Below are 26,328 nucleotides of genomic sequence, written 5' to 3' on the forward strand. Positions count from 1 at the left end.
TAGAAGGTCCCAATCATCTGGCTTCTCTTCTGCTGTTGGTGCATTTTGAATTATGCTTGGTAGTCTATTTATACCAAATATTAGGGCCCTTAAGTTTGAGGGTCACTACTTTTATAACGTTCTTTTTCTTCTGCAACCCTTGTCTCTGAGTTAATCAGCCTTCTGATGGTTTAATCCATTGATCTATTTCTTCTTGAATCTCTTCCCCCCACTGCCCCCAAAAATCTATTCACTAGCAGGAGGGGTCACCCTGTTGTCAAGCTGATCTTTCCATGTTTCTCTTCCCATAAAGGCTGGCTTCTGGCTTGCTGGTCACGTGGGTTTTGGGACTATAATTCTGAGGTCATTCAGTAACTGGCTTCGATGCACCTCTGTCCAACTCTGTGCCCCATTCCAGCCTGTGATGGCCAGAGGGGCAGCATTCTGTGAGGAGTGCCAAAGGAGCTGGGGCTACTCCCTCAGGACTGCAAGCATTGACCCTGAGCCCCCAGACTGTTGTGGGGTAGAGGGTAGGCAGGATGGGACCTAGAGGGCGGAACCAGGTCCCTTAGAGACTCCAGCCAGGTGGCCTGGGCTTGACTATGGCTCTCCATAGTCAAGCAGTTCCCTTAACCTTCTGTGCCTCAGTTTCCTCATCTATAACGTGGGTGTCATGGAGCAACATCATGGAGTCTGCTTAAGTAAAAGCAAAAGAGGTTTATTGAGGGATAGAAATGATTTAGACCAGGAAGATATCTAGAATCAGAGTGAAGATGACCACTTCACCAGACAATGAGAAAGAAAACATTTTTGCACAGTTGGAACAAGAACAAAAAGTTATAAAATTGTAATTGGCTTAGAGATAATCAAGGGAGTTAAAGGCAGGATATCTAAAAGCAAGGATTTAGTAGGGATAGGTGGATAACACATATGTGGGATTATATGATTGGTTAAGGGTACCCAACTGCAAGTGTATGTGTGCTTCAGTTTATTATAGGATGGTCACAGGACAATGGCAGGACAGATTTTTCAGGTAACCTGCTATAAAACAATTTCCTGGAGGTTCTGTGCAAAGATTTGTCAATAATGCTGTGCATCAAGAACCAATGGGTATAAGATATCAGGTCTTGCATCTGTTTGACCACAGTGGAAAGACCCTCTGGGAATAGTTGTGCTATCCTGTATGTGCCAGACCTCAGAGAAAGAAGAATGCCTCCTTTAGGGTATCTGGTCAGCATCAAGGTTAGAGGAACTGCTGTTAGAAAACCAAAAACCAAACCAAACACACTGCTGTTCAGTTGGAACCAACTCATAGCGACCCCTCCTTGGGTTTCTGAGGCGGTATGACTATGGAAGTAGCTTGCCCAACCTTCCTTCCAAGGAGTGGCTGGTGGGTTTGAACCTCCAGCCTTCTGGTTAGTAGTCAAGTGCCTTAGCCACTATGCTACCAGAGCTCCCAAGGGCTCTGAGGTAGGCACTCCAAAAAAAAAAAGAGAAAACACCAGACTCACTGCCATTGAATCAATTCCGACTTATAGCGATCCCATTGGGTTTCCAGGGCTGTAAGTCTTCATGGAAGCAGACTGCTCCATCTTTCTTTCACAGAGTAGCTGGTGGGTTTGAATTGTGGAACTTCTGGTTAACAGCCAAATGCCTTAACGGCTATACCACCAGAACCCCTTTGAGGTGCTAGCACCCTTATTTTGCAGAGCAGAAAGAAACCTGCAGCTCTGAGAGAAGTGACTTGTCCCAGATCCCTTAGCCAGTCAGCTGCAGATTTAGAATCAATCAAAGCTGGCCAAACTCCTAGTTCACGCTTCTCTTCCACCACACCAACCATGTCTTCTGAGTAGTGAGTAATCTGTTGGTGGTGGCAGTCAAGCCAGGGTTGGAAGTAGTTGTTGATGACCAGGGCCCCCATGTGCAGTGGTGAAGATTGGGCCACAGGACAGCCATTGGGCACCTTCTCCTCACTGGCAGGACAAGTGGCAGGGGCTGGGCCAGGGGCTGGTGGCTCACCATTACTGCAGTTACTTCTTGTCAGTCCCAACTCTGGCCTCTGGACGTTTGCTGTCCAGTGGCCACTCCTAGATGATGAATGCTCCCTGCTTGAGGCCCCAGAACTAGGCATCAGTTACACAGTGTTTGCAGCCCAACCCAGACCATGCTGGTTCCTACCACCCCACTTAGGCAAGACTTTGCAAAGACAGCCTGGCAAGGGGCTGACTTCCTTTCCCTTTTGTCAAATATCAATAGCTCCCTGGGGCCCAGGGAGATGGAGATAATGAAGGCAAATTAGCGACTATTGCATGAGAATTAAAATAAAAAAGGAACCCACCCACTCACCCTAGCCCCAGCTTGGTGTTGGGTACCAGGTGTACAGGCCCTTATTCTGTTCTGATAGGCCTTTCCCCCTCCTGCTGCTACCCTAAATGTCAGACCCACATTCATCAGGGGACTGGCTGGCATCACTACGGAAATGAATTTCTCTCTGAAGCAAGTTCTTACAGGACGCATTGACTGAAGGCCAAAGCTCATAATTGCCCATTGCTGGAAGGAGGAGATAAAAAAAAAAAAAAAAAAAAAAGATAAAAATATCTCTATTTTTTTATGCATGTTTCCAGCTGAAAATTGGTTGGAAAGATATTTTTGAAAAGCCTTCATTTCTAAGCATATAATTACTAGGTCCCAGAACACAAAAGGAAAGTGGGGGGAGAGAGAGAGTAAGCATGTTCTCTGAGGGAGGAGCACAGGGGTCTTAACCCCCATGGGGCTGTCTATAAATAAAGTAATACCCTTGACGTCTCAAACCTGGGAGAAAACACACGGGTTGGTCAGAGCCAGGGCTGACGGGGAGAGATTTCCCCATTTTAGAGATGGGGACAGACTCTGGTCACACAGCATATTGGTAACTCTGGCTCTGCTTTGACCTTGGGTTTGAGTGCTGCCTCATTCTCTCCACCCAATGATATTTGTGAACATGGAGCTCTATGTCCTCTTTGAAGAGACATCAGCAAACATTGGTAGCATTCTTGATGGATGCCTTTCCAGATATTGGAGGGGGTCTTTAATACTCAAAAGCCTCTTCTGGTAATTATATGCAACAAACCCATCCACAGTGGCCTCTTGGGCTCCAAGAGTGATCACACACACGCCTTCTCTAGAGAAGAGTCTTTCAAGTCCTTGCTTATTACCCACTGATTCTTGTTTTGCACACAGTTTATAGCACACAGTCAACCCCCGATACATACATCTTGACCGACAGCTGGTAGGAGAGATGGCTCACAACCTGAACCCATAGCTGGCACAAAATTGAAGACAATCGGGAATTAAGGCTGCTCAGTGTTGAGTCAAACAGACTTATACCCTCAGCTATTCCTAAGTGTGGCATTGCAGCCCATCCCAGCACCATTATTGATGCTCTCATGCCACCAAATATAGTTCATGGGAACAAAACCGGAATGGTGGGAGAAGGAAGGGGGAGGAGCAACCATATCAAAACCAAACTTGGAAACACCCAAGGAAATCATTCCTCTCCTTTTGTTGCAGACTGGGTTCTGAAATAATGACTAGAAAGTCAGCTGTAGCTCAGAGAGAAATTTAGTAAGAGGAGAGTAACCTTGCAAGGTGGAGACACACAGGGCCAGAGGCAACACCATGTGTGTCTCCCCGAACGTTATAGGCTAGGGGTTTTTATAGTAGTATTTTGTTAAGGCCGTGGTGTACATTATTTAAAAAGACTTTGTGCAGGCAGGTATTCATGAAATCCAGATCCTTTTGCAAAGGTCAGGAAGCAGAACAAGATTGTGATAAATTCCTCAGCTTCCTTCAGGCTATGCACAGTCTGCTGTTTGCCTTTGGTTCGAGTCTTGGTTTCACCTTGGGTTGGCCATCTTAGTTCAAGTGACAAAGGAGGGGCAGGGGTGTGCAGGCTCCAAAACTGGTTAATGTTGGCCACAGATAGTGAGCTGGAAGATATCTCAAGAATGGCCTGTTATTGGGGACATCAAGCTCAATTGGCATAACATACTATACAAAACATTGTTCCACCTCCTACTTTGGCAAGTAGCGACTGGGATCTTAAAAGCTAGCAAGCTGCCATCTAGATGCAACAATGGGTGTCTCCTCGTCAAGAAGAAAGAAGAAAACCAAATGAATGGAAACAATCAGTCCTAGCGACTGGTACACCATCTGATCTGCAACCTATACAACTATGAGACCAGAAGAACTAGATGGTGCCCGGCTACCACTGTCATCCACTTGGAAGGGATGTACGAGATCCTGCATAGAGAGGGAGAACAATGTGGAACAAAACTCAAAATCATTTGGAGGCAAAAAAAAAAAAGAAGGCAGGGACCAGGTTTGCTGGTCCAATAGAGCCTGGTGAAACCACTGAGACTATGGCCCCTAGCTGCCCTTCAGGTCTAGGATTGAACCCACACCTGTGGTTTCCAACCAAACAAAGAACAGGCAAGTGAGTTAAACATTTACCTCAAGTAGACACACACCCTGGAGAGAACAATCATGGGAGAAGGAAGGGCTGCTTATGCACAGGGAGACAGCTCAGGGCGCAGAAGAGTATGGAGGGATGGACACTGGGAAGAGGTAACTATGGGAAGGAAGTGGGAGGGGAGCTGTTGCATTGTAAATTTTGGTCAATGACATGAGACAAAGTATATGTGAACTGCTGTATGAAAAGTGAATTTACTCTGTAAATCTTCACCCAAATCAAAATAAAATTAAAAAAAAAAAAAGAATGGCCTGTTATTAGGAAGGGTCATTTAAATAGTAAATTTATATTTGCATTATTTTGTTTTCAGTGTCTCTTCCTTAGTCTCATGATCTAAGGAATGCAATTGTCCTGCCCTGTTCTTGTCTTGGCTTTATGATTGTAGGAATGTGGTTGCAGGGGCAGGATTGGTATATGATTTTGGCTACAAGTAGCAGAGTAAGGCAATGTTTAAATTGAACAAGATTAATATGAAACTCAGATTACAACACATATTTGTCTCCCAGAAATTCTAATCTGTCTATACTATTACACTTTGGCAGCTAGAATCTATTTCTTCAGAGTCTAGTGTTTGGGGATTCCATTGCTTCCCTTTCTAGGTTTCTGAATCTTTCATTTCTAATATCAGGACTCAGAACTTCACCTGTAAGAATGGTGTGGGGCCATCTTCTGACCTCCTCTAACTTCACAAGGAGGGGAGAATAATCATTAACATTGGGCCAAGGCTGATTTCTATGAAGTGGAGGTTAGATACACCTCCTCTCACCTATCTTTACCAATTTTGACACCAGCTGTCCCTCCTATGGCACTCTCTGCTTCTCCGCTGGGTTCAGTAAAATAATTCATTGCAATGACCACACAGAACTCACAGACCAAACTTATAGTTATGGAGTTTATTAGGGAATAACAGGTTACAACTTGGGACCAGGATCAACAGGCTACATACAACCTGGGATCAGGATCAGGATGCATGTAGGCAAAGTTGCTCTTCTTCAGTGTAGGACAGCTCTCATAGCTCCTCTCAGCCATGCAGGGCTCCTTTCTGCCCCCTGAGAACAGCTTCCTCTCTTGGCCCTGGGCCCCACTTGAGCTGGCCTCTGCCTGCTCAAGCAAATGTTACAAAGCTCCTTAGCTCCACAGATAAGTACCCAGAGGCACCCCTCTCTGCCAGGAAGCCTCCTGCCCAAAGGCACTCAGCTCTTTGGCTCCAGGAATCAAAATGCCCAAGGTAGCTGCTTTGCACTGGTTTCCTGGTTCTGCTCCCACATTTTCTCTGCCACTGCTTCTTATCATCTCGTGCCATGTCTGATGTTACAGCTCTCACTCTCTTTGTCTCCTAGATCCAGGAGGTTCTAAGCACAGAGACCTCAAGGCCAAAGGAGGCACTCCACTTCTGGCTCACTGTTGATGATAGTGAGGGCCCCTCTTCCTGCCCATGGGTTGGCTCATTGTAAGCCTAGAAGGATGGCAATGCTGACCAATCCTCTCATAAGGGTTCCATACACCTTACTTGCATTGTTAGCAAGCTGTCCAGTCAGTCCCCTTGGTGGGTCACAAGCACCTTATTTGCATGTTGTTGTTGTTGTTATGTGCCGTCGAGTCTGACCCGACTCATAGCGACCCCTCCTTGGGTTTCTGAGACAGTATCACTACGGAAGTAGATTGCCCAATCTTCCTTCTGAGGAGTGGCTGGTGGGTTTGAACCGCCAGGCTTCTGGTTAGCATAGTTCCAACCAATAGTTTGGTGGGAGTTACAAGACCATGGTGAGAAAGGCCATATAAGGGCGATCACCTTTAACCTCTCTGTTGTTCCAAGCCTATTCTTTATGATTCTCCTTCTCTGAATTTGAAGAACTTGGTCCACAGGTTTCTTGTCCTTTCCTTAAGAGATAATTTCCTCTCAAACCTGGAGACACTAAACTTATCTATGGTCTCTCCCAGGATGAAGAGGAGCCAGCTGGATGTTCCAATGGTAGACTCTAATTTGCACAGGATAAGACAGTTTTTAATTCCAAGATTGCCCACATGAAATACCAGAGATATTCATTGTCACACAGTTGATAGAATCCAGCCCTTTTCATTTTATTAGCTCACAAACATCTTGTTGAATCTAAATGAAGTGCGTATTAGGGAACTGTAATGGGAGGCATTATACTCAATGGGGTGTTGCCTGAATCAGTGGCAGGTGATGTGAACGTGGGGCCTGGGGTTGGGTATTGGAGAGCAGAGCTGCTGGGGTATAACCCCAAGGGCCCAGACAATGATTCTGGGCTTAAATGCAGTTTGATTTGTTATTTACCAGCTTCTGGCAAATAAAGGGAGCCTAGTCCTGGTATGGCAGATTGAGTGACTGGGGAGCTAGGCTGGTTTCTCAGAGGCTAGAGCCTGTAGGTGGTGAAGGCTCTCAGGCTTCCACAGTCCCAGGCTAAGCCCTGCCTCTGGTCTAAGCTAAGCCTCACCCTGAGCCAGGCTCTGACTCTGATCCAGGTTGAACTGTGCCCCTGAATCTCAAGCTAAACCTCAGTCCTGACGTAGGCTGAGCCTTGATCCTGACTTGAGAACAGTGATTCTCAAAGTTGGGGGAAGAGGGTGATATTGCTCCCCTAAGGGGCATTTAGTAATGCCTACAAACATTTTTGATTGTCACGACTGGGGCAGGGGATGCTACTGGTATTTAGTATTTAGAGGCCAGGAACGGGAGACCCATCCACAAAGAATTATTGGACAAAAAGTGTCAATAGTGCCAAGATTAAGAATCCTGCAGTAGAGTGAGCCTCGTTCTTAGTTCTGACTGAGCCTTGACCCTGATCTCAAGTTGAACCCTGACTTGGCTCAGGCTGAGTTCTGATCTTGACCCAGCCCTGGGTAAACCCTGATCTGATGACAAGAACTGGGCTGCAATGAGATGAGTGTCTTCTACCCCCTTCCAGGGATGATTCTAACCCAGCCCTGCTTTTTCATTCTACCCCTACCTAAGGTGTGAGGAGCAAGAGAAGTGAGTCCTATCTATGAGTTAGGTCTTACTATGACCATGAAGCTCGAGCAGAGAGCCATTCTCACAACTGGTAAATGGCTAAGCCAGCATCTCCACTCAAGGTTGGCCAACCCCTGAGCCCATTCTCTTAATACTAGGCCAAGTGGGGCTGCATGAGGGCTCTTCTTCAAAGGTGGCATTTTGTGTGTGTGTATGTATGTGTGTGTGTGTTGGGGGAGTAGTGGGGATCTGGGAAGATGGTTCATACGCAGGTTCAGGTGAGGCCAGCTTGAGGAAGGAGGCCAGGATAGTCCAGAGTTCCTGAAAGGGGTGGTCCTGAGGATACATGGGAGAGCTCACCAGTTAGATGGTTTTTCAACATTAGCTCCTGCTGTTACCCATCCAGTGCAGTGCTGAGCAAGGCAGCTTAAATGAGAAATGTGGAAAGAATTAACTGGACAAGGGAGTCAGGGGTATAGGGTAGGGTGGGCAAAGGGACCTGAGCCTGGTCCTGCTCTTTGCAGACACCAACTGGCCAAGAACTTTCTCTCTTGAGCCTCCATTTCTTCATCTGTCAAGTGGGTACAACGATAGCACCTGCTTCCTCCAGGGTCATTGTAAGAAGTGAGTAAGATAGTGTGGGTTGCATGTACAGGACATGATTGGTACATAATGTGTGAATTCCCTTCCCCACTCCTGTCAGATCGTGGAAGAGAATCTGGAAAATGCATAGTGTATAAAACGAGGGGGTGTAGCAAGAAGGCTAGCATTTATTATGGAGCAGGTAACCGGAAAACCTTCTAGCTTCACACTCCTTTGAAACCACAGATCAATTCACAGGAGAGTTAAGGAAGACAATCAAAAAACAAAAAAATAAAATAAATAAAACTCACTGCCATCGAGTTGATTCCAACTCATAGAGACCCCTACTGGGTTTCTGAGGCCATAAATCTTTACAGAAGTACATTGTCCCATCTTCCTTCCGTGGAACAGCTGGTGGGTTTGAACTGCCAACCTTCTGGTTAGCAGTCAAATGCCTTAGACACTGTGCTACCAGAGCTCCTTAAGGAAAACTATAGACATAAAAAATGAACAGGGTGAGATCTGTAATGAGATAGTATGATCTACATAACCACTTCTATCAACTTTGTATCACACTGTCCGATACAGTAAGTAAAAGAGATAAACAGTATAAAGATTAGAAAGTAAGAAATAAAACTGTCATACTCACAGATGACATGATTATGTATGCAGAAAATCCAAAAGAACCTACAGAAGAGCTACTGGAATTAATAGCTGAATTTAACATGGTCAGAATGTAAAATCTATTTTACTTTTATGTATCAGCAACCAATAATTAGAAAATGATATTTGAAAACAATACAATTTATAATAGCATTAAAACACTTCAATTATCTGAGAATAGTTTTAATGAAACAGACGCAAGACCTTTATCATAAAAAACACAAAATATCATTGATAGCAATTGAAGAAAACAAAAATAAATTTAGGAATATACTACTTTCATGTATTGGAAGACTCATTACTGTGAAGATGTGAGATCTCCACAAATTGATTTATGGATTCAATGGATTTTCAATGAAGAGAAAATGGAAAACCAGCAAGATGAGTGTAAGCTGATGGTGAGCCTTCCCTATGGGAGTGGTGGCAGGAATGGGAGTATTTGCTGGTCTGGTAACCAATGGCTTAGATTTTAATGACTCAGGGGCACACGATATGATGTCTTGTACCGTTCCTAGTTGGAACTGACACCCCAGAATAAAGCCAGATACACCCTGAGTGAAAGGGGGGACCAGGAAAATATCCATCCATCTACCAGTAAGGTAAAGTTAAAATTTGTTTGTCTCAGTTTGGCTTTGGGAATTTGTGATCCAAAGTGTGCCCTTTGTTTCTGTTGAAGGTTAGAATTTATGTTACTCCCATGGTTCGAGGATCCTTGAACCAATGAATTAACATAAACATTGTCAGGGACCTAGGGGAAGGAAGTGCAAAGTCTCTGGACTTTGCAGAGATAAGCCCTCAACCAGGCTGAGTAGGTATTCCTCAGATGAAACTCCGCTAAAGATGATCTCATGATCTAAAAATTACCAAACACGTGAGGAAACAATCCACTATGAGAGTCCAAACTGCAAACTGTTGAAATATCTCTTAAGAGTTTGAGAAAGTAGAAAAATATATGAATATTTAAAATGATTGGAAACATGTTGTTGTTAGTGCCATCAAGTTGGCTCCAACTCATAGCAACAACAGAACGAAACACTGCCTGGTTGTGCACCATTCTCACAATCCTTGCTATACCTGAGCCCATCGTTGCAGCCACTGTGTTAATCCATCTCATTGAGAGTCTTCCCCTTTTTCGCTGACCCTCTGCTTTACCACACCTGGTATCAGGGACCAGGGACTGGTCCCTGCTGACAACCTGACCAAAGTAGGTGAGATGAAGTCTACCATTCTCACTTCCGAGGAGCATTACAGCTGCACTTCTTTCAGGACATGCATGTTAGTTCTTCTGGCAGGCCATGGTACTTTGAATATTCTTCACCAACACCATGACTCAAAAGCATCAACTCTTCTTCAGTCTTCCTTATTCATTGTCCAGTTTTCACATACATATGAGGCTATTGAAAATACCATGGCTTGGGTTAAGCACACTTTAGTCTTCCAAGAGACATCTTTGCACTTAAGCACTTTAAAGAGGTCATTTGCAGCAGATCTACCCAGTGTAATACTCTAATTTCTTGACTGCTGCTTCCATTGGTGTTGATAGTGGATCCAAGTGATAGGAAATCTTTGACAACTTTAATCTTTTCTCCATTTATTGTGATGCTGCTTATTGGTCCAGTTGTGAGGCTTTTTGTTTTCTTTATGTTGAGGTGTAATCCATACTGCAGACTGCAGTCTTTAACCTTTATCAGTAAGGGTTTCAAGTCATCTTCACTTTCAGCAAGCAAGGTTGTGTCTGTGTATTGCAGGTTGTTAATGAGTCTTCCTCCAATCTTGATGCCGTGTTCTTCTTCATATAGTTGAGTTTCTCAGATTATTTGCTCAGTATGCAGATTCAATAAGTATGGTGAAAGGATACAACCCTGAAGCACTCCCTTCCTGATTTTAAACCATGCAGTATCCCCGTGTTTTGTTTGAATGACAGACTCCTGATCTATGTACAAGTTCCTCATGAGCACAATTAAGTGTTCTGGAGTTCCTATTCTTCTCAATGTTATCTGTAATTTGTTATGATCCACACAGTTCAATTGCTTTTACATTGTTAATAAAACAACAAGTAAACATCTTTCTGGTATTCTTTGCTTTCAGCCAACATCCATCCATCTGACATCAGCAATGAATCCCTCATTCTACAACCTCTTCTGAATCCAGCTTGTGTTTCTGGAAGTTCCCTGTCAATATACTGCTGCAACTGTGTTTGTATTATCTTCAGGAAGATTTTATTTGTGTGTGATATTAATGATATTGTTTGATAATTTCCACATTCTGTTGGATCATCTTTCTTTGGAATGGGTACAAACATGGATCTCTTCCAGTCAGTTGGTGAGATAACTGTCTTCCAAATTTCTTGACATAGATGAGTAAGTGTCTCCAGTGCAGCATTTGTTTGTCGAAAGATCTTAATGGGTATTCCGTCAATTTCTGGAGCCTTGTTTATTTTGCCAATTCCTTCAGTGCAACTTTGACTTCTTCCTTCAGTACCATTGGTTTTTGATCATGTGCCATCTCCTGAAATGGATGAACATCAACCAATTCTTGTTGGTACAGTGACTCTGTATTCCTTTCATCTTCTTTTGATGCTTCCTTCATCATTAAGTATTTTACCCATAGAATTTTTCAACATTGCAACTCAAGGCTTGAATTTTTTCTTTGGTTCTTTCAGCTTGAGAAATGCTGAGTATGTTCTTCCCTTTTTGTTATCTAACTCCAGATCTTTGTACATTTCATTATTATAATTGACTTTGTCTTCTCAAGCTGCTCTTTGAAATCTTCTGTTCAGCTTTTTTATCTCATCATTTCTTCCATTTGCTTTAGCTACTCTCCATTCAAGAGCAAATTTCAGAATCTCTTCTGACATCCATTTTGGTCTTTTCTTCCCTTCCTGTCTTTTTAAAGACCTTTTGCTTTCTTCATGTATGATGTTCTTGATATCATCCTACAATTAGTCTGGTTTTTGGTCATTGGTGTTCAGTGTGTCAAATCTATTATTCATATGGTCTCTAAATGCAGGTAGGATATAATCAAGGTCATATTTTGACTCTTGTGGACTTGTTTTAATTGTCTTCAGCTTCAACTCTAACTTGCATATGTGCAATTGATGGTCTGTTCCACAGTCAGCTCCTGGCCTTATTTTGGCTGAAGATATTGAGCTTCTCCGTTGCCTCTTTCTACAAATGTAGTTGATCTGATTCCTGTGTACTCCGTCTGGTGAGGTCCACATGTATAACCACTGTTTATGTTGTTGAAAAACAGTATTTGGAATGAATAAGTCATTGGTCTTGCAAAGCTGTATCATGCAATCCTTGGTGTCTTTTCTATCACCAAGGCCATATTTTCCAACTCCCAGTGATTCTTCTTTGTTTCCACCTTTCACATTCTAATCATCAGTACATCATCAATACATCTTGATTGCATGTTTGGTCGATTTCAGACTGCAGAAGCTGGTAAAAATCTTCAGTTTCCTAGTCTTTGGCTTTAATGGTTGGTGTGTAAATTCAAATAATAGTAGTATTAATTGGTCTTCCTTGTAGGTGCTTGGATATTATCCTATCACTGACAGCATTATACTTTAGGACAGATCTTGAAGCATTCTTTATGGCAATGAATGTCACACCATTCCTTTTCAATTTGGCCAAAACCAGTCCATTTCAGCTCACTAATGCCTAGGATATCAATTTGTATGTGTCCCATTTCATTTTTGACCACTTCCAATTTTCCTACAGTCATTATTCATACATTCCATGTTCCATTTATTAATGGATCTATGCAATTGTTTCTTCCCATTTTGAGTCATACCCCACCAGCAAACGGAAGTCCCGAAAGCTTTTCTTAATTCTCATCATTAAGGTCAACTGTACTTTGAGGAGGCAGCTCTTCCCCAGTCATATTTTGAGTGCCTTCTGACCTGAGGGGCTCATCTTCTGCCACTGTATCAGACAGTGTTTCAGGGCTATTCATAAAGTTTCCCAGTAATAATGTATCAGATAGGGTTTCACTGCTATTCATAATGTTTTCACTGGCCAGTTCTTTGAGAGGTGGAGGCTCCCTCCTCTTTCCTAGTCTTAATCTGAAAGTTCTGCTGAAATATGTCCACATGGGTGACCCTGCTGGTATTTGAAATACCAGTGGCATAGCCTCACAGCAACACACAAGACACAACAATACAACAAACTGACAGATGAGTGGGGGGATTAGAAACATACAAGGAGCAAAACGAAAAAGAAAGAGCAAAATATGAAAACAGAATTGAGATAAGCAAAAGAGAAATGAAGCTTCCAAAAACAAAAAATATAGTTATTAAAATAAAGAACTCATTGGGGAAATTTGAATATTGGTTAGGTATTAGATTAACAATTAAGGAATTATTTTATTTTGTAAGGTTAGAGATGGTATATTTGAACATGGAATGGGTATTAAGTTAAAAATTAAAGAATTACTTTAAGTCTCTAAGATGTGGTGATGGTATTTTTGTTATGTAGGAAGTATGTTCCCATTTTTCCACAGATGCATACTGAAATATTTACAGGTAAAATTTCATTCAGCTGAGGTTTTTTCTCAAAATATCTTAACATAGAAGAAAATATTGGTGTAATTATGATAAAGTGTTAATAATTATTAAAGCTAGATATTGGATAAATTTGCACTCAGTGGTTCTCAAACTTTAGTGTGACACAGAATCACCTAGAGAGCCTTTCAAAACACAGATTATTATTATATCTGACAAAGGACTTGTATCCAGAATGTATAAAAATTCAATAAAGAAAACCACACCAATTTAAAAATGGGCAAACACTTTGAATAGACACTTTACCACAGATATTGTTGGCAAAGAAGAACACCCAAAGTGTGCTTGACATTATTAGTTATTAGGCAAATACAAGTTAAAACCACAATGAAACACTCCTATACACCTATTAGAATGACTAAAATAAAAAGCAAAAAAACAAAACTGACATTATCAAGTGTTGATAAGGTTCTGAAGCAACTAGACCTCTCTCACATTTTGGTGAGAATGTAAAACAGTGCAGCCAGTTTGAAAAACAGTTTGGCAGTTTGTTTTAAAGTTCAATGTATCCAGAAATCCCTGGATAGTGCAGATGTTTAATGGACTTGGCTGCTAACTGAAAGGTTGGAGATTGAATCCACCCAATGATCCTCTAAAGAAAGGCCTGAAGGTCTACTTCCAAAAAAATCGGCCATTGAAAACCCTGTGGTACACAGTTGCATTCTGTCACACTTGGGGTTGCCATGAGTTGGAATCAACTCCACGGCAACTTTTTTTTTTTTTTTTAATTATTTGTTGGTTTGTTTTACCCTATGACCCAGCAATCCTACTCCTGAGTAGTATGGAGTGAAATGAAAACCATGTTCCAAAAAACACGTGTTGTTGTTGTTGTTATGTGCCATCAAGTCGGACCCAACTCATAGCGACCCCTCCTTGGGTTTCCGAGGCAGTATCACTACGGAAGTAGATTGCCCTATCTTCCTTCTGAGGAGTGGCTGGTGGGTTTGAACTGCCAGCCTTCTGGTTAGCAGTCAAGTGCCTTAGCCACTATGCTACCAGAGCTTCCCAAAAACACGTGTATAATAATGTTTATAATGACTGTATTCAAAATCACCAAAAATTGGAAAAATGTCTTTCACCTGGTGAATAGCTGGACAAATTGTGATATATCAATATAATGAACTACTACTCAGCAATAAAACAAACAACTAATACACACAACAACATGTATGAACCTCAAATAATAATGCTAAGTGAAAGAAATTAGACTGAAAAGCCAACTTACTGTATGATTCCACTTATAAAGCATTCTGCAGAAGGCAAACTTACAGAGACTGAAAAGGAGATCAAGTTTCCAGGGGCTGAGAATGGAAGGAAGGGCTGACTACAAACAGGCATCTCGAGAGAATTTGGGGGTGGGTGGTGGAAATGTTGCAAAACCTGATGGTGGAGATGGTGGTTACAAGGCATTTTCTAAAACTCTTAGTTCTTCACAAAGAGTAAATTTTATTGTATATGAATTTAAAAATAGAGAAAATTATTTGTTAATACAGTAAAATATACACACGGATTACTTGACCTCACTCCAAAAGTTTTTAATTTAGGAGATCCTATGTAGGGTTCAAGAATTTGCATTTCTAGGGACCAAAATTGGAGATCCTGGATAGAGTGAGAGAAAAATGTGGAATAAAAAAGTCCAGGCTCACTGGTCTGATAGAGACTGGTGAAACCTCTGACTGTGGCCCCTAGTTACCCTTTGGGCCTAGAATTGGACTCACTCCCATGGCTTAACCTTCAGCCAAACAATGGACAGGCGTACAAGGTGAACAATTATACCAGAGAGGTGCAATCAACCTTGGGGGATGAGAAAGGCAGCATTTGGGAGACAGAAATGTATAGGCAAGAGGGACACAGGCAATGGGTAACCACAGAGAGGAAGTGGGAGGAAAGCTGTTACACTGTGGAGAATGTAACCAGTGTCACAAAACAAAATGTGCACAGACGGTTAAAGGTAAAACCAATCTGTTTTGTAAAAGTTTCACCCAAATCACAATAGAAAGTTAAACAAAACAAAGTTAAAAAAAGAATTTGCATTTCTGGTAAGTTCCCTGGTAATACTGATGCTGCTAGTCCAGGGATCATACTTTGAGAACCTCTGTATTACATTATTCTACTTTCCTTATGTTTGCAATATGTGAAAATTTTCATAGCAAGTTACTTAAAAGACAGATTTAATTACAGATTAAGCACGTCCCAGAGAGGAAGAGAGACAGGAAATAAGAGAGAGGTTATGAGTCATGGAAGAAAATGTGGAAAGGCTCAAAGGGCATCTATTAAGCATTTCAAAAGAGGGAGAATGAGGGAAGCAATATTTGAAGAAATAATGGGAGAATGTTTTTTAGAACTAAAGCTAAGGGAGACCGACTTATCTTGGACTGCCTAGAATGTTTGAAAATGTGCCCTGTCAATTGTAAAGCGCAGTCCTCATGAAGTACTATTCAGAACCACACCAGTTTGAGTTCGCTCACATTCTGCAATCTCATATTGAAGTGGCTGCCTGCGTGTGAGGGAGCTCCCCATCCCAGCAGGTGTGTGAGCACAACCCTGGATGGTAGAGTTAGCAGACCTGAGTTCTAATCCAGATTGTACAGCTCACCTGCTGTGTGACCATGGATATATGTTGTCCCTCTCTGAGCTTCCGTTTCCTTATGTGCACAGCAGAATAGTACTACCTGTAATAATAATACCATCCATGGGGGTGTCAAAATGGTTAACCACAGAATGGTTGTGAAGCTCCCACAACTTAGTAGGTGTGCAGAACAATGTGGTTCAACCCAAGGGAAGGGACTGAGCCTTCTTTGAGAGAAGTAGCCACAGGAATCCCCCCAGCAGAAAATCAGATGGAGCTGGGGCAGGAAAGATCCCCTTTGACAGGTCACGTCCATGAAATGGAGAGATTCCCTAAATGGAAGAGATTTGCCAGATGAAGATGAAAGCTGAGCTCAGGAGCTCTTTTCCCTGTGTCTTCTGCAGATGATGGGCCTTACTCCAAAGGAGGCAAGGATACAGGAGGGGCTGATGTGACCTTGGTGTGCCGCAGACAGAGCATTCCAGGTAAGGGGGGGTCTCCCTTCTTTCTCTGTCCTGGAGGGGCAGGGAGACCTGGGTTCATCAGGGCTCTGCCACTAGCTCATCCTGTGACCTTGAACGAATCACTTCACCTCTCTGACCCTCATCTGTAAAAACGAAGTGAAATGACCCAATGTAATACAGTCAAGCCCTTTGATTAACAAGTGTGAGCCCAGTTTGTCCCCATACTGCCTGCTCAGCTCCCTTATCAATCGGCAGAGGAGTTCCGAGGGGTTACCATGGTGGAACTGATCAAGAAAGAAGGCAGCACACTGGGCCTGACCATCTCAGGGGGCACTGACAAGGATGGGAAGCCCAGGGTTTCCAACCTAAGACCTGGAGGACTCGCAGCCAGGTGAGAAAAGGGTTTGATGAGGGAGCAGGAAGGGGATGAGGAGGCGATGTGGGGGCCCAGGGGTGGTGGAAATGCACTAGGACCTTAAGCAAAACGTTCAAGGACTTTAGATGGTTGTTTCCAGGGGAGCCAAAGAGCTTGATGTCCAGGCAGAAAATACATGCAGTTGAACTCTGGACTGCCCAGTGTCTTCTCTTTCCCTACACAAGAGCCTGACCTGGCCACAGTGCCCTTCACTCACCAGGCCTTTGCATATGAAGTTCCTTCTACCTGCCCCACCCCTACAGTATCTTCCTGGCAAACGCCTATTCATCCTTCCAAACTCAACATAGCAGTCACCACCTCTGAGAAGCCTTCCTGACCCTAGGCAGCTGCTCTGGCTCTGCTTGGATAGCCCTGTGCCAAGCTTTTGCATACATGGCTTGGAGTTCCCCGGTCATTTTCCCTCTCCTACTTATTTACACTGTGAGCTTCTTGGGGATCTTAGAGTTAGCCTCTTCATTATTGCCTCTGTGGGCACTTGGTGCAGGGCCTTATAAATGTCCAGTTGAACAAAATGGAAGATTAGTGGTGAAAATCCAGGAAGAACATTAGGGAACAGCAGAGAAGGGAATGATCTGTCTGTCTATTCTGTGGACTTATCCGGTACCATAGTGCCAAGACAAGCAGACAGACCAGCCCTAGTGGAAAGGCAGGACTTGGTGCCAGACAGGTCTAGGTTAGAACCCTCTCTGAGTCTCAGCTTCCCCATCTGTAAAATGGGCATTCAAAAATCCTAAGTATTAAGCAGAAGACAGGTGTGGATGCCAGCACCATGCAGGCATGTGGAGGAGTTCATTGAGCTGTCTTTGTTACTTTGTGTGTGTTCTGGCATCTGCACTCCAAGGAGTGACCTGCTGAACGTGGGCGACTACATTCGGTCAGTGAACGGGATCCACCTGACCAGGCTCCGCCATGATGAGATCATCACCCTGCTCAAGAATGTGGGCGAGCGCGTGGTGCTGGAGGTGGAGTATGAGCTGCCCCCGCCCGGTGGGTGCCCTTGGATGGGATATTTTCTCCACTGCCTCGGTTGTGGGTGGACACAGCTGCCTCCTCACCGGGGCCTGGGTGGTGGGGGTCATGCCAGATGAGATGGGTGTCACCAGGAAACTGGCCACAAATATCCATACTTCTCCTAGGGGCTTTGCCTGCACCTGTGGTATGGTGTCACCAGGAGGTGGTGGGGCCTTGTTGATAACCCATTGCCATTTTTATATTTAGTTTCCAGATGCCTTGACTTTGGTGGGGTGAGGGAGGTTTTCCTTTAGGAAGGAACATTGGTTGAATAAATTGTCACCCCCTCCCACTGCACCCCCACACTCCACCACCCTGCATTGAGTATTGTGGCCTAGCTCTGACTTTTCAAAGTTGGTCTTAAGTCTTGAAATTTAACTAATCTGTCTGGAATTAAATACTGGTCTCAGCCTGAACTGGCCATGGATTTGAGTGGGAGTTCTGCCATTGATTGTCTTTCTAAGTGGTGGACTAACTTAGGTATTAGGAAGAGGGTCTGTCTAAGCCTCACTTTTCCTATCTATAAAACAAGAAAGGGTTTACCCTCCCTATAATTTCTATGACTGGCCACTCAACTCTCTTGGAATGGGCTTCTGGGCATCTACTGGTTTGGATAAGTGACTGAGCGACTCAAGGAGTCCTCCATTTCTCCCCAGCCTCAGAGAACAACCCAGGGATCATTTCAAAGACAGTGGATGTTTCCCTCTACAAGGAGGGCAATAGCTTTGGCTTTGTCCTCAGAGGTCAGTATAAGAGTCACCCTTAGGGTCAGGGGCAGGAAGAGGGCTAATGCTAATTTTGTTTGTGTTCTATTTTGCTTTAATGAATTTTTGTTTTGTTTTACTAATATGTTGTTTCTGAATTTAGGGGAACTGGGACCATTAAGTCAAATGTTGATGGAAACAATTGCTAAGTGATGAAGTGTGATGGTGGGGTAGGGAGTAAGGGGAGTTAGTTGTAGCAGAAAAAAATAGTGAAACCTACTACTAAGAGACTGAGAACTAAGTTTGGAACTGCCTAGCAGCTAGGGCAAAAAGGAAAAGAGGATGAAATTACAGGAAGGGAAGCAAGCCATTTTATAGAGAGGACTTCATGTATGTTCCCTACCCCTTCTTCCAAGTACCGATTTATAGTTAGTGTCTCAGTGTCTCATAAGATGGTCCGTGGAGAGTAGGGACAAGGTCCTTAAACTGGTTTTATTGAGAGATCCTATTCAGGGGCTGGGGCAGGGCCTCCAGGTTTCAGGAAAGGGGATGGGGTAGATGATTCCTGCTTCTTCTTCAATTCTGTTTAGGAGGTGCCCATGAAGAAGGGCACAAGTCCCGCCCGCTTGTCCTGACCTATGTGCGGCCTGGTGGCCCAGCTGACAGGTGAGTACTGGGCCTGAAGAAACCTTACATCCTTGCACTGCACTGACTTCCACCACTCCCCTGTGAAGAAGGCAGAATGGGGGCCATTATGCCCATTCCCCAGATGAATGATTTAGGCCCAGAGAAGGGGACACTGTTGCCCAGAGTTGTTCAGGGAATTACTGAGTGGAACCAGGACTAAACCCCAGATGAAAAAGATGCCAACATCTTTCTTCCCCAACATCCTATTGTCACAGGGGTGGGGTTAGGGAGCAAGCCTTGCTGCTCTTCCATGTGTTGCTCTTCCATGCCTTGGACCTTAGTTTTTCCCATCTTTGAAATGAGTCCAGTACTGTAGCCTTTAAGAGTTGCTGTGAGAGATTTGGGGGCAGGTTGTCCACCATTACTGTGACTATCTATAACCCAGTCTCCTGACTCCTGGCTGCACTGCCTAGCCCTGCCCTGCCTTGCCTGGGTCTGGCCCAGAAGGGCCAGGAAGAGAGAATGTGGGAAGGAACATGGCCAGTTCCCATCCCTTGACCCCCTGACCTCCCAGGCAGGAGATTCCTGGCCATTTTAAGAGAAGCCAGGAATGGCCTTGTTGGAAATCTAAATCTGCCGTTGGGACAGGGCTCTGTGATGAGCTATTCATAGAAACTCCCAGATTAGCTTTGGCCACTTGTCGGAGCATGCATTCTGGGTGGCGATGTGACCTGAACTGAGGTGAACTCAAGATGAGGCCCCTCCTCTGGGATCTCTGCTGAATTCTTTCTCATGCCCATTTGTCACCAGGCCAGAGTTGTTGCTAATAAACTAGGGAGGGGCCTTCCCCTCATGCTGTGTGCCCTGGTGGGGCTACCATCTCCTCCAGGCCCTGGCACTCTCCTCTTCCCCCAGGGCAAGAGGGTATGCGTGACCTCAAAAGGTTCACCAGCTTAGACATGTGAGGGCTGAGTTGGGACCGAATCTGTACCTGGACTAGGCACTGGGTAGGTGGGCAGGTGTCACATTGTCCCAACCAGGGCTTGATTTCCTACTCCATTCATTCACCCACTCACACGTTCATCCTCTCCCACCCTGTGCTCGTCTTTTGCACCCCACCTGCCTAGTGCCTGAGTGTGTGTGGCCCTTCCCTGCAGGGAGGGTTCCTTGAAGGCAGGTGACCGGCTGCTTAGCATCGATGGTGTCCCTCTGCATGGGGCCAGCCATGCTGCTGCCCTGGCCACCCTGCAGCAGTGCAGCCACGAGGCCCTCTTCCAGGTGGAATATGACGTGGCCACCCCTGGTGAGTGGGCCCAAGGGTGAGGGCTGGGACAAGAGAGGCCCAGGAATAGGAAGGACCAGTGGGTACACAGTGGGAGCAGTCACTGCTGCAAAGCCTCTGAGGCATTGGGCACCTCTCTGAGCCTCTGAACAATAATACTATGTGCCAGACATTGTTGAACGCACTTGAACAATATAGATGAGGTCTTTGTTCTCTGGCAGCTGACATTCTGGTGGGAGAGGCAGATAGTTAATACAATCAATAAAATAGAGTATGTGGGATGGCAGAGAGAGAGATGGGAAGAGTTAGGTGATGCTGTTTATTAGCTAGAGGAGTGAGTGAGTTATATGGATATCTGCAGGAAGAACATTCCAGGCAGAGGGAAAAGCAAATACAAAGGCCCTGAGGCAGGAGCCTGGCAGACATGTTTGAGGAGCAGTGAGGAGGCTGCTGTGGCTGGAGCAGTTGAGCGGGAGAGTAGGAGAAGGTGAGGGAAGAGTGGTCACAGGGCCAGAACCTCCTAGGCCTTGTGGGCCTCTGAGGATTTGGGTTTTTAATCTCAGTGATCTGACTTAATACCCATGGGGAGAATAGAATGAAAGGGAGGGGTAGAGGTAGCAGCCCAGAGACCTGTAGGAAGCAACTTCAGCCCTCCCAGTGAAAAATAATGGAGGCTGATCCAGGCAGCATGCAGAGGAGGTGAGGAGGAGGGGTCAGATTTGAGAAATATGATGAAACTTGAGCTGACCTGACTTACTGGTGGTTTGAACATGGCAGAGGAGAGAAGGAGGTATTAAGGATGATACTAAGCTTTTGAGTTTGAGCAACTGGCTGAGCTGATGGTGGTGCCATTTTCTGAGACAGAGTGGGATTGTAGTGGGTGCTACAGTTTTGTAGCTGGCATACAGCAGGTGCTCAATAAATGCTAGCAAATTATTCTCCTGCACAGCCCTGGAAGCAGAATCTCCCAGCCCTGCATCCCAGCCTTACCTCTCCTGCTGGCTGGCCAGGTGAATTTGGACAAGGCCTTCACCTCTCCACACTCAGTTTTCTTGTCTATAAAATGGTTGTAATAATCCCTCCTTGGTAGTGAGGATTAAGTGGAGATGGCAGTTAGGCTGGGGAGGAAGGCCCTCAGTATTTGCATCTTGAGCTCTCCTCTGCTTTCATGGTGCCAGATACAGTGACCAATGCATCAGGGCCCTTCATGGTGGAGATCACCAAGACTCCAGGCTCCACCCTGGGCATCTCGCTCACCACATGCTCCCACCGCAACAAGTCAGTCATCACCATCGACCGCATCAAGCCGGCCAGCGTGGTGGACAGGTTGGGCACATGCTGTATGCTGCTACGGGGGACTGGGGGGCTGTCTGAGAGGTGGCCCAGAGTTCTGTCCGTCCTGGCCCAGCCTTCCCCTCTACTCCCCACCTGGCCAGGAGCGGAACGCTGCATGCTGGAGATCACATCCTGTCTATCAATGGCACCAGCACGGAGCACTGCTCACTGCTAGAGGCAACCAAACTCCTGTCCAACGTCTCAGAGAAAGTGCGGCTGGAGATCCTGCCTGCACCCCAAAGTCGGAGGCCCCTCAAGCCCTCAGAGGCAGGTGGGTCCCCTGGGAGGACCTCAAGGATGAGACCTGAGGGCTGGTGGGGAGGAAGTGCTTGAGGCCTGAGAGTCCCAAGATCAAAATCCTGGGTAGGCTCAGTTTACCAGAGTAAACTTGACTGGAACAAATGTCCAGTTATACAGGGAAGCTGAAACTGTCACTTACGGCAGCTGAGGATGGGGTAATATGGCAGAGGAACAACTTAGGGGTTTGAGTTGATAGTCTGCTATCATGAATGTTTCCAAAGCTGGTTATAATGCTGGTTGCATTAATCAAAGTATAAGGGCTAGATTGAAGGAGGGGACAGAACTTCTGTGCTCTCTGATACTCACATCTTGGATCCTAGGGTGAGCTTGGGACCCTTGGTGGGTCCAGAGGAGGCAGCTGAGCAGGTAGGGAGATGCTAAAGCCCCTTCTATGAGAAGCCAGAGTTCTCAGCTTGGAGCAGGGAGCCTCCAAGAAGCTGGGTGCCAGGGGTTCCAAGAGGTTCCCTGTGTGACTAGGCATTTGACCCCATGTTTGTTAGAGAAGAACTATGTTCCATATTGGGGGCAAAACCAAAGCAAACTCACTAAAGACTGATTTAAGGAATTTAATACCAAAACCAAACTCGCTGCCGTTGAGTTGGTTCGACTCATAGTGATCCCTCCTTGGGTTTCTGAGGCAGTATTTCTACGGAAGTAGATTGCCTGATTTTCCTTCTGAAGAGTAGCTGGTGGATTTGAACCTCCGGGGAGGAAGCAGGAGCAGGGAGGCGGAGCCAGATCTGAGCCAGCCTCAGCTGACCCAACAGACTGCCCTGGAGCATAAATTACCACTGAAAGTTTAGTATGGGACAGAAATGGCCAGGCTTCATGACCCTCTTCCACCCTCCACTGTGCTGTCACTGGCTGGGACTGCCTTGGCTGGACCCGAAGGCACTGTACCTGGAGGCTGCCAGCCAACTGTACTCCTCCTTGTAGCTGACCAAGGGCTCTGGAGCCAGGCTACGTAGGCTCAAATAAATCCTCACAATGGGCCTTGGTCAGTGCCTCCCCCACCCCACACTGTCATGTGGCTGAGTAAAGATGCTGTAGCTGGTGTCCTGAACGTGGTACTGGCACATGTTGGGTGACCAGAACTTGGAAGCACTTGGCTTAGGAAAAATTCTTTGCTGGTCCCTGCTTTCCCCTTCATGGTGTAGATGGGGGCATCCCAGGCATGCTTGGTCTAATGCCTGTTGTACCTCTCTCTCCTCTTGCTCCCCGATCACAGTGAAGATGCAGAAGAGTGAGCAGCCACATCGCTGGGACCCCTGCATGCCCTCCTGCCACAGCCCCCGGCCCCCCGGCCACTGCAGGACTCCCACCTGGGCCACAATGGCCAGCCAGGACCAGAGCAGATGTAACATGCCTGACTGCTGTTGCTCACCTAGTCCCTCTTACCTTTCCCCAGAGAGGGAGCAGTGCCTTTGTTATAGGGGAGGAACCCAAAATGCAGAGAAATCTGGGGGCCTGCCCATCCTCCTATAGCATGTCAGTGGCTGCGATGTGTCCCTGCCCCTGATAGCTGGGTTTCACCAGGTCTATGAGGCCTAGAGGGGAAAAGAGACTTCTTTGAGGTCATGCAGCAAGTAGTTAGTTGAGGTGAAAGGGTGAAGGCTTCCCCAAGTCTCCCTATACTGGGGTGGCTTCCTGGCATCCACTGTGGGGCAAGGTGAAGGGGCCCAGCTAGGGTTCACGGGGCTGTGCCCTCATCTCCCCAGCCCTGTCCTCGACTCCCTTTTCCTCGCCGACCATGAACCACGCCTTCTCCTGCGCCAACCCCAGCACTCTTCCCCGTGGAGCCCAGCCGATGAGCCCCCGGACCACAGTGGGGCGGAGGAGGCAGCGAAGAAGGGAGCACAAAAGCTCACGTAAGCTCCTTTTGGGCCATCTGCAGGCCTGAAAGCAAGGTTTATTAAGAATGAGGGGTATTTTGGTCATGGCTCTGGGAGAAGGTATTAAATAACATGAGTGATACACCAGGCTGCCATGCATGGTTGGGCAGGCTGTGCACTGCCCAAGGGCATACCTACAATACACTAGTACTTCTAGCTTTTTTTTAAATAAAAAATTCCCATCAGGTTGTGTGAAGTGTCCTGAGGTAGAAATCCAACCAAAACCCACTGTGTCATCGAGTCAATTCTGATGCGTCACAACCCTATAGGACAGAGTAGAACTACCCCATAGGGTTTCCTAGCCTGTAAATTTTTATGGAAGCAGGCTGCCTCATTATTCCTTCATGGAGCAGCTGGTGGGTTTGAAGTGCCGACCTTTTGGTGTGAGCAGCCATACTTTAACCTGCACCACCATAAGGATGTCTTTTTAGATTTGCATAAAAGTTGCACAATAATTCCACTTTATTATCCTTTCTTTCTGCCCCGATCTATTCCAGGAGAAACTCTCAGTGTGATATTACTGTATCTTTACCACCTTTCTTACATTTGTTAATTTCTTCTAAGACAAAAACACACGGGACTGAGACTGTCTATCCAGATTTTAATCATTTCTGTTTGAATTATTTTGTTTGGATAAGTATTTCCAGTTACCTTTTCTTTATAGATATTTCTGTGTACTTATGATTGCTATATATAGTTCCCCTTTGAAATGAAGGTACTTATGTATTTAAAAAATGTGAATCAATGTAAAGGCAAATAGTTATGAATTATAATGCAGGGGACATGTAGAAGTGGTAAAAGTAATGAGAATGCCTGGAATTTTTAAATCTTTCCTGGAAGAACCTTTCCTTGGTTGATGGAGAAAGTGTTCCTAGCCTCTTGCCATGTGAACTGTACAGGTCTCCAGGAATGACAGAAGGTCAAGCTTTGGGGGTTTGGGATTGAGCCAGGTGAGGGAGGAGAGGAATATAGGTCATTTGGCATCTGAAAGGAGATAAATATGATTCCAAGCCTCCTGGAAGCCTAAGTGAAAAGGAAGCAGATTTCAGAGTCAGATGAGAGATAAAATCTACCTTTGCCAATGACCAAAGTTAGGGGTGAATAGATGAAGCACAGAAATGCAGTTCATAGCACTGGGAAATGTGGAGGGTGGGAGTTCTTGGGACCCCCTGCCTGTCCTCTTCCTAGGATGAGTGGTTAATAAAGTATTATCATTATTATTGTTGATTATAGCAATTAATTAATTAATTGCATGTAGTGCCTAAGTTATTTGACTGCTAACCAGAGGTTGACATTTCAAACCCACTAGCCACTTTGCGGAAGGCAGACTGGACAATCTACTTCTGTAACAATTTACTGCCTCAGAAACCCAAAGGGGGTCGCTGTGAGTCAGAATCGACTCAATAGCAATGAATTTTTTTTTTCTGTTATGTACCAGTCACCATTCCTATTATTGGGAATATAATAATAAAAAAAAATGTACCTAATAACATATTACACATAACAACATAATATGTGACATACATTGTGGTGTGTAATATAAAATATAATATGTAATAAAATAATACATAAAGATACAATGGTATATAATTAGTAATAGAATGAAATGCAGCAGTAAATTTTATTTAGTATATAAAACCTCAAAAACTCATTGCCATCAATTGATAGTGACTCATAGCGACCCTGTAGGACATAGTAGAACAGATCCACAGACTTTCCAGTGCTCTAAATCTTTATGGAAGCCCATCTTTTTCCTGTGGAGTGGCTTGTGTATTTGAACTACCAACTTTTTGGTTAGCAGCCAAATGCTTAACCACTGACCATCAGGGCTTAATAACTGTAATAATACTATGAATGTGTTTTGTGACTGGAATATAAAACAATATCCATTAAAAATAATGTATCAAATAGTTAAACATAGAGTTACCATTTGACCCAGCAATTTCTCTTCTAGGTATATTCCCAATACAAATGAAAACATATTTTCATATAAAAACTAGTAATGAAAGTTCATAGCAGCACTATTCATTACAGCCAAAAAGTGTGAACAACCCAAAAGTCCCTCAACTGATGAATGGATAACAAAATGTGGTGTATCTATATAATGGAATAGTATTTGGCCATGAAAAGGACTTTTGAAACAACTACAACATGAATGAACCTTGAAAACACTATACTGAGTGAAAGAATCCAGAGACAAAAAGCCCACAAATTGTGTGATTCTATTTATATGAAATGTCCAGAATAGGTAAAGAGACACAAAGTAGATTAATGGTTGCTTAGGGCTGGTGAAAATGGGGAGATGGGGGAGGGGGGTTGACACCTAAATGGAACAGAGTTTCTTAAGACATGATGAAATTTTCTAAAATTGATTGTGTTGATGATTGCACAAGTTTGTGAACATACTAAAAACCATAGAAATATGCTTTAAATGAG

General features: G+C 44.7%; 1 protein-coding gene across 1 annotated transcript in view; it reads left to right on the forward strand.

Moving 5' to 3' along the window:
- GRIP2 (glutamate receptor interacting protein 2) overlaps positions 1–26,328 on the forward strand; it is a 62,099-nt gene that overhangs the window by 12,612 nt on the left and 23,159 nt on the right. Inside the window, exons 2-11 of the mRNA XM_007950613.1 lie at positions 16,246–16,326; positions 16,561–16,696; positions 17,583–17,728; positions 18,409–18,495; positions 19,047–19,122; positions 20,241–20,386; positions 21,544–21,691; positions 21,802–21,971; positions 23,229–23,357; positions 23,719–23,868. Coding sequence (XP_007948804.1) covers positions 16,246–16,326; positions 16,561–16,696; positions 17,583–17,728; positions 18,409–18,495; positions 19,047–19,122; positions 20,241–20,386; positions 21,544–21,691; positions 21,802–21,971; positions 23,229–23,357; positions 23,719–23,868 — 1,269 coding nt within the window. The remainder of the gene's footprint in view (positions 1–16,245; positions 16,327–16,560; positions 16,697–17,582; positions 17,729–18,408; positions 18,496–19,046; positions 19,123–20,240; positions 20,387–21,543; positions 21,692–21,801; positions 21,972–23,228; positions 23,358–23,718; positions 23,869–26,328) is intronic.

The sequence above is a fragment of the Orycteropus afer genome, unplaced genomic scaffold (genome assembly GCF_000298275.1).
Source record: "Orycteropus afer afer isolate SDZICR_OR568_19922 unplaced genomic scaffold, OryAfe1.0 scaffold00282, whole genome shotgun sequence".
Taxonomy (NCBI): domain Eukaryota; kingdom Metazoa; phylum Chordata; class Mammalia; order Tubulidentata; family Orycteropodidae; genus Orycteropus; species Orycteropus afer.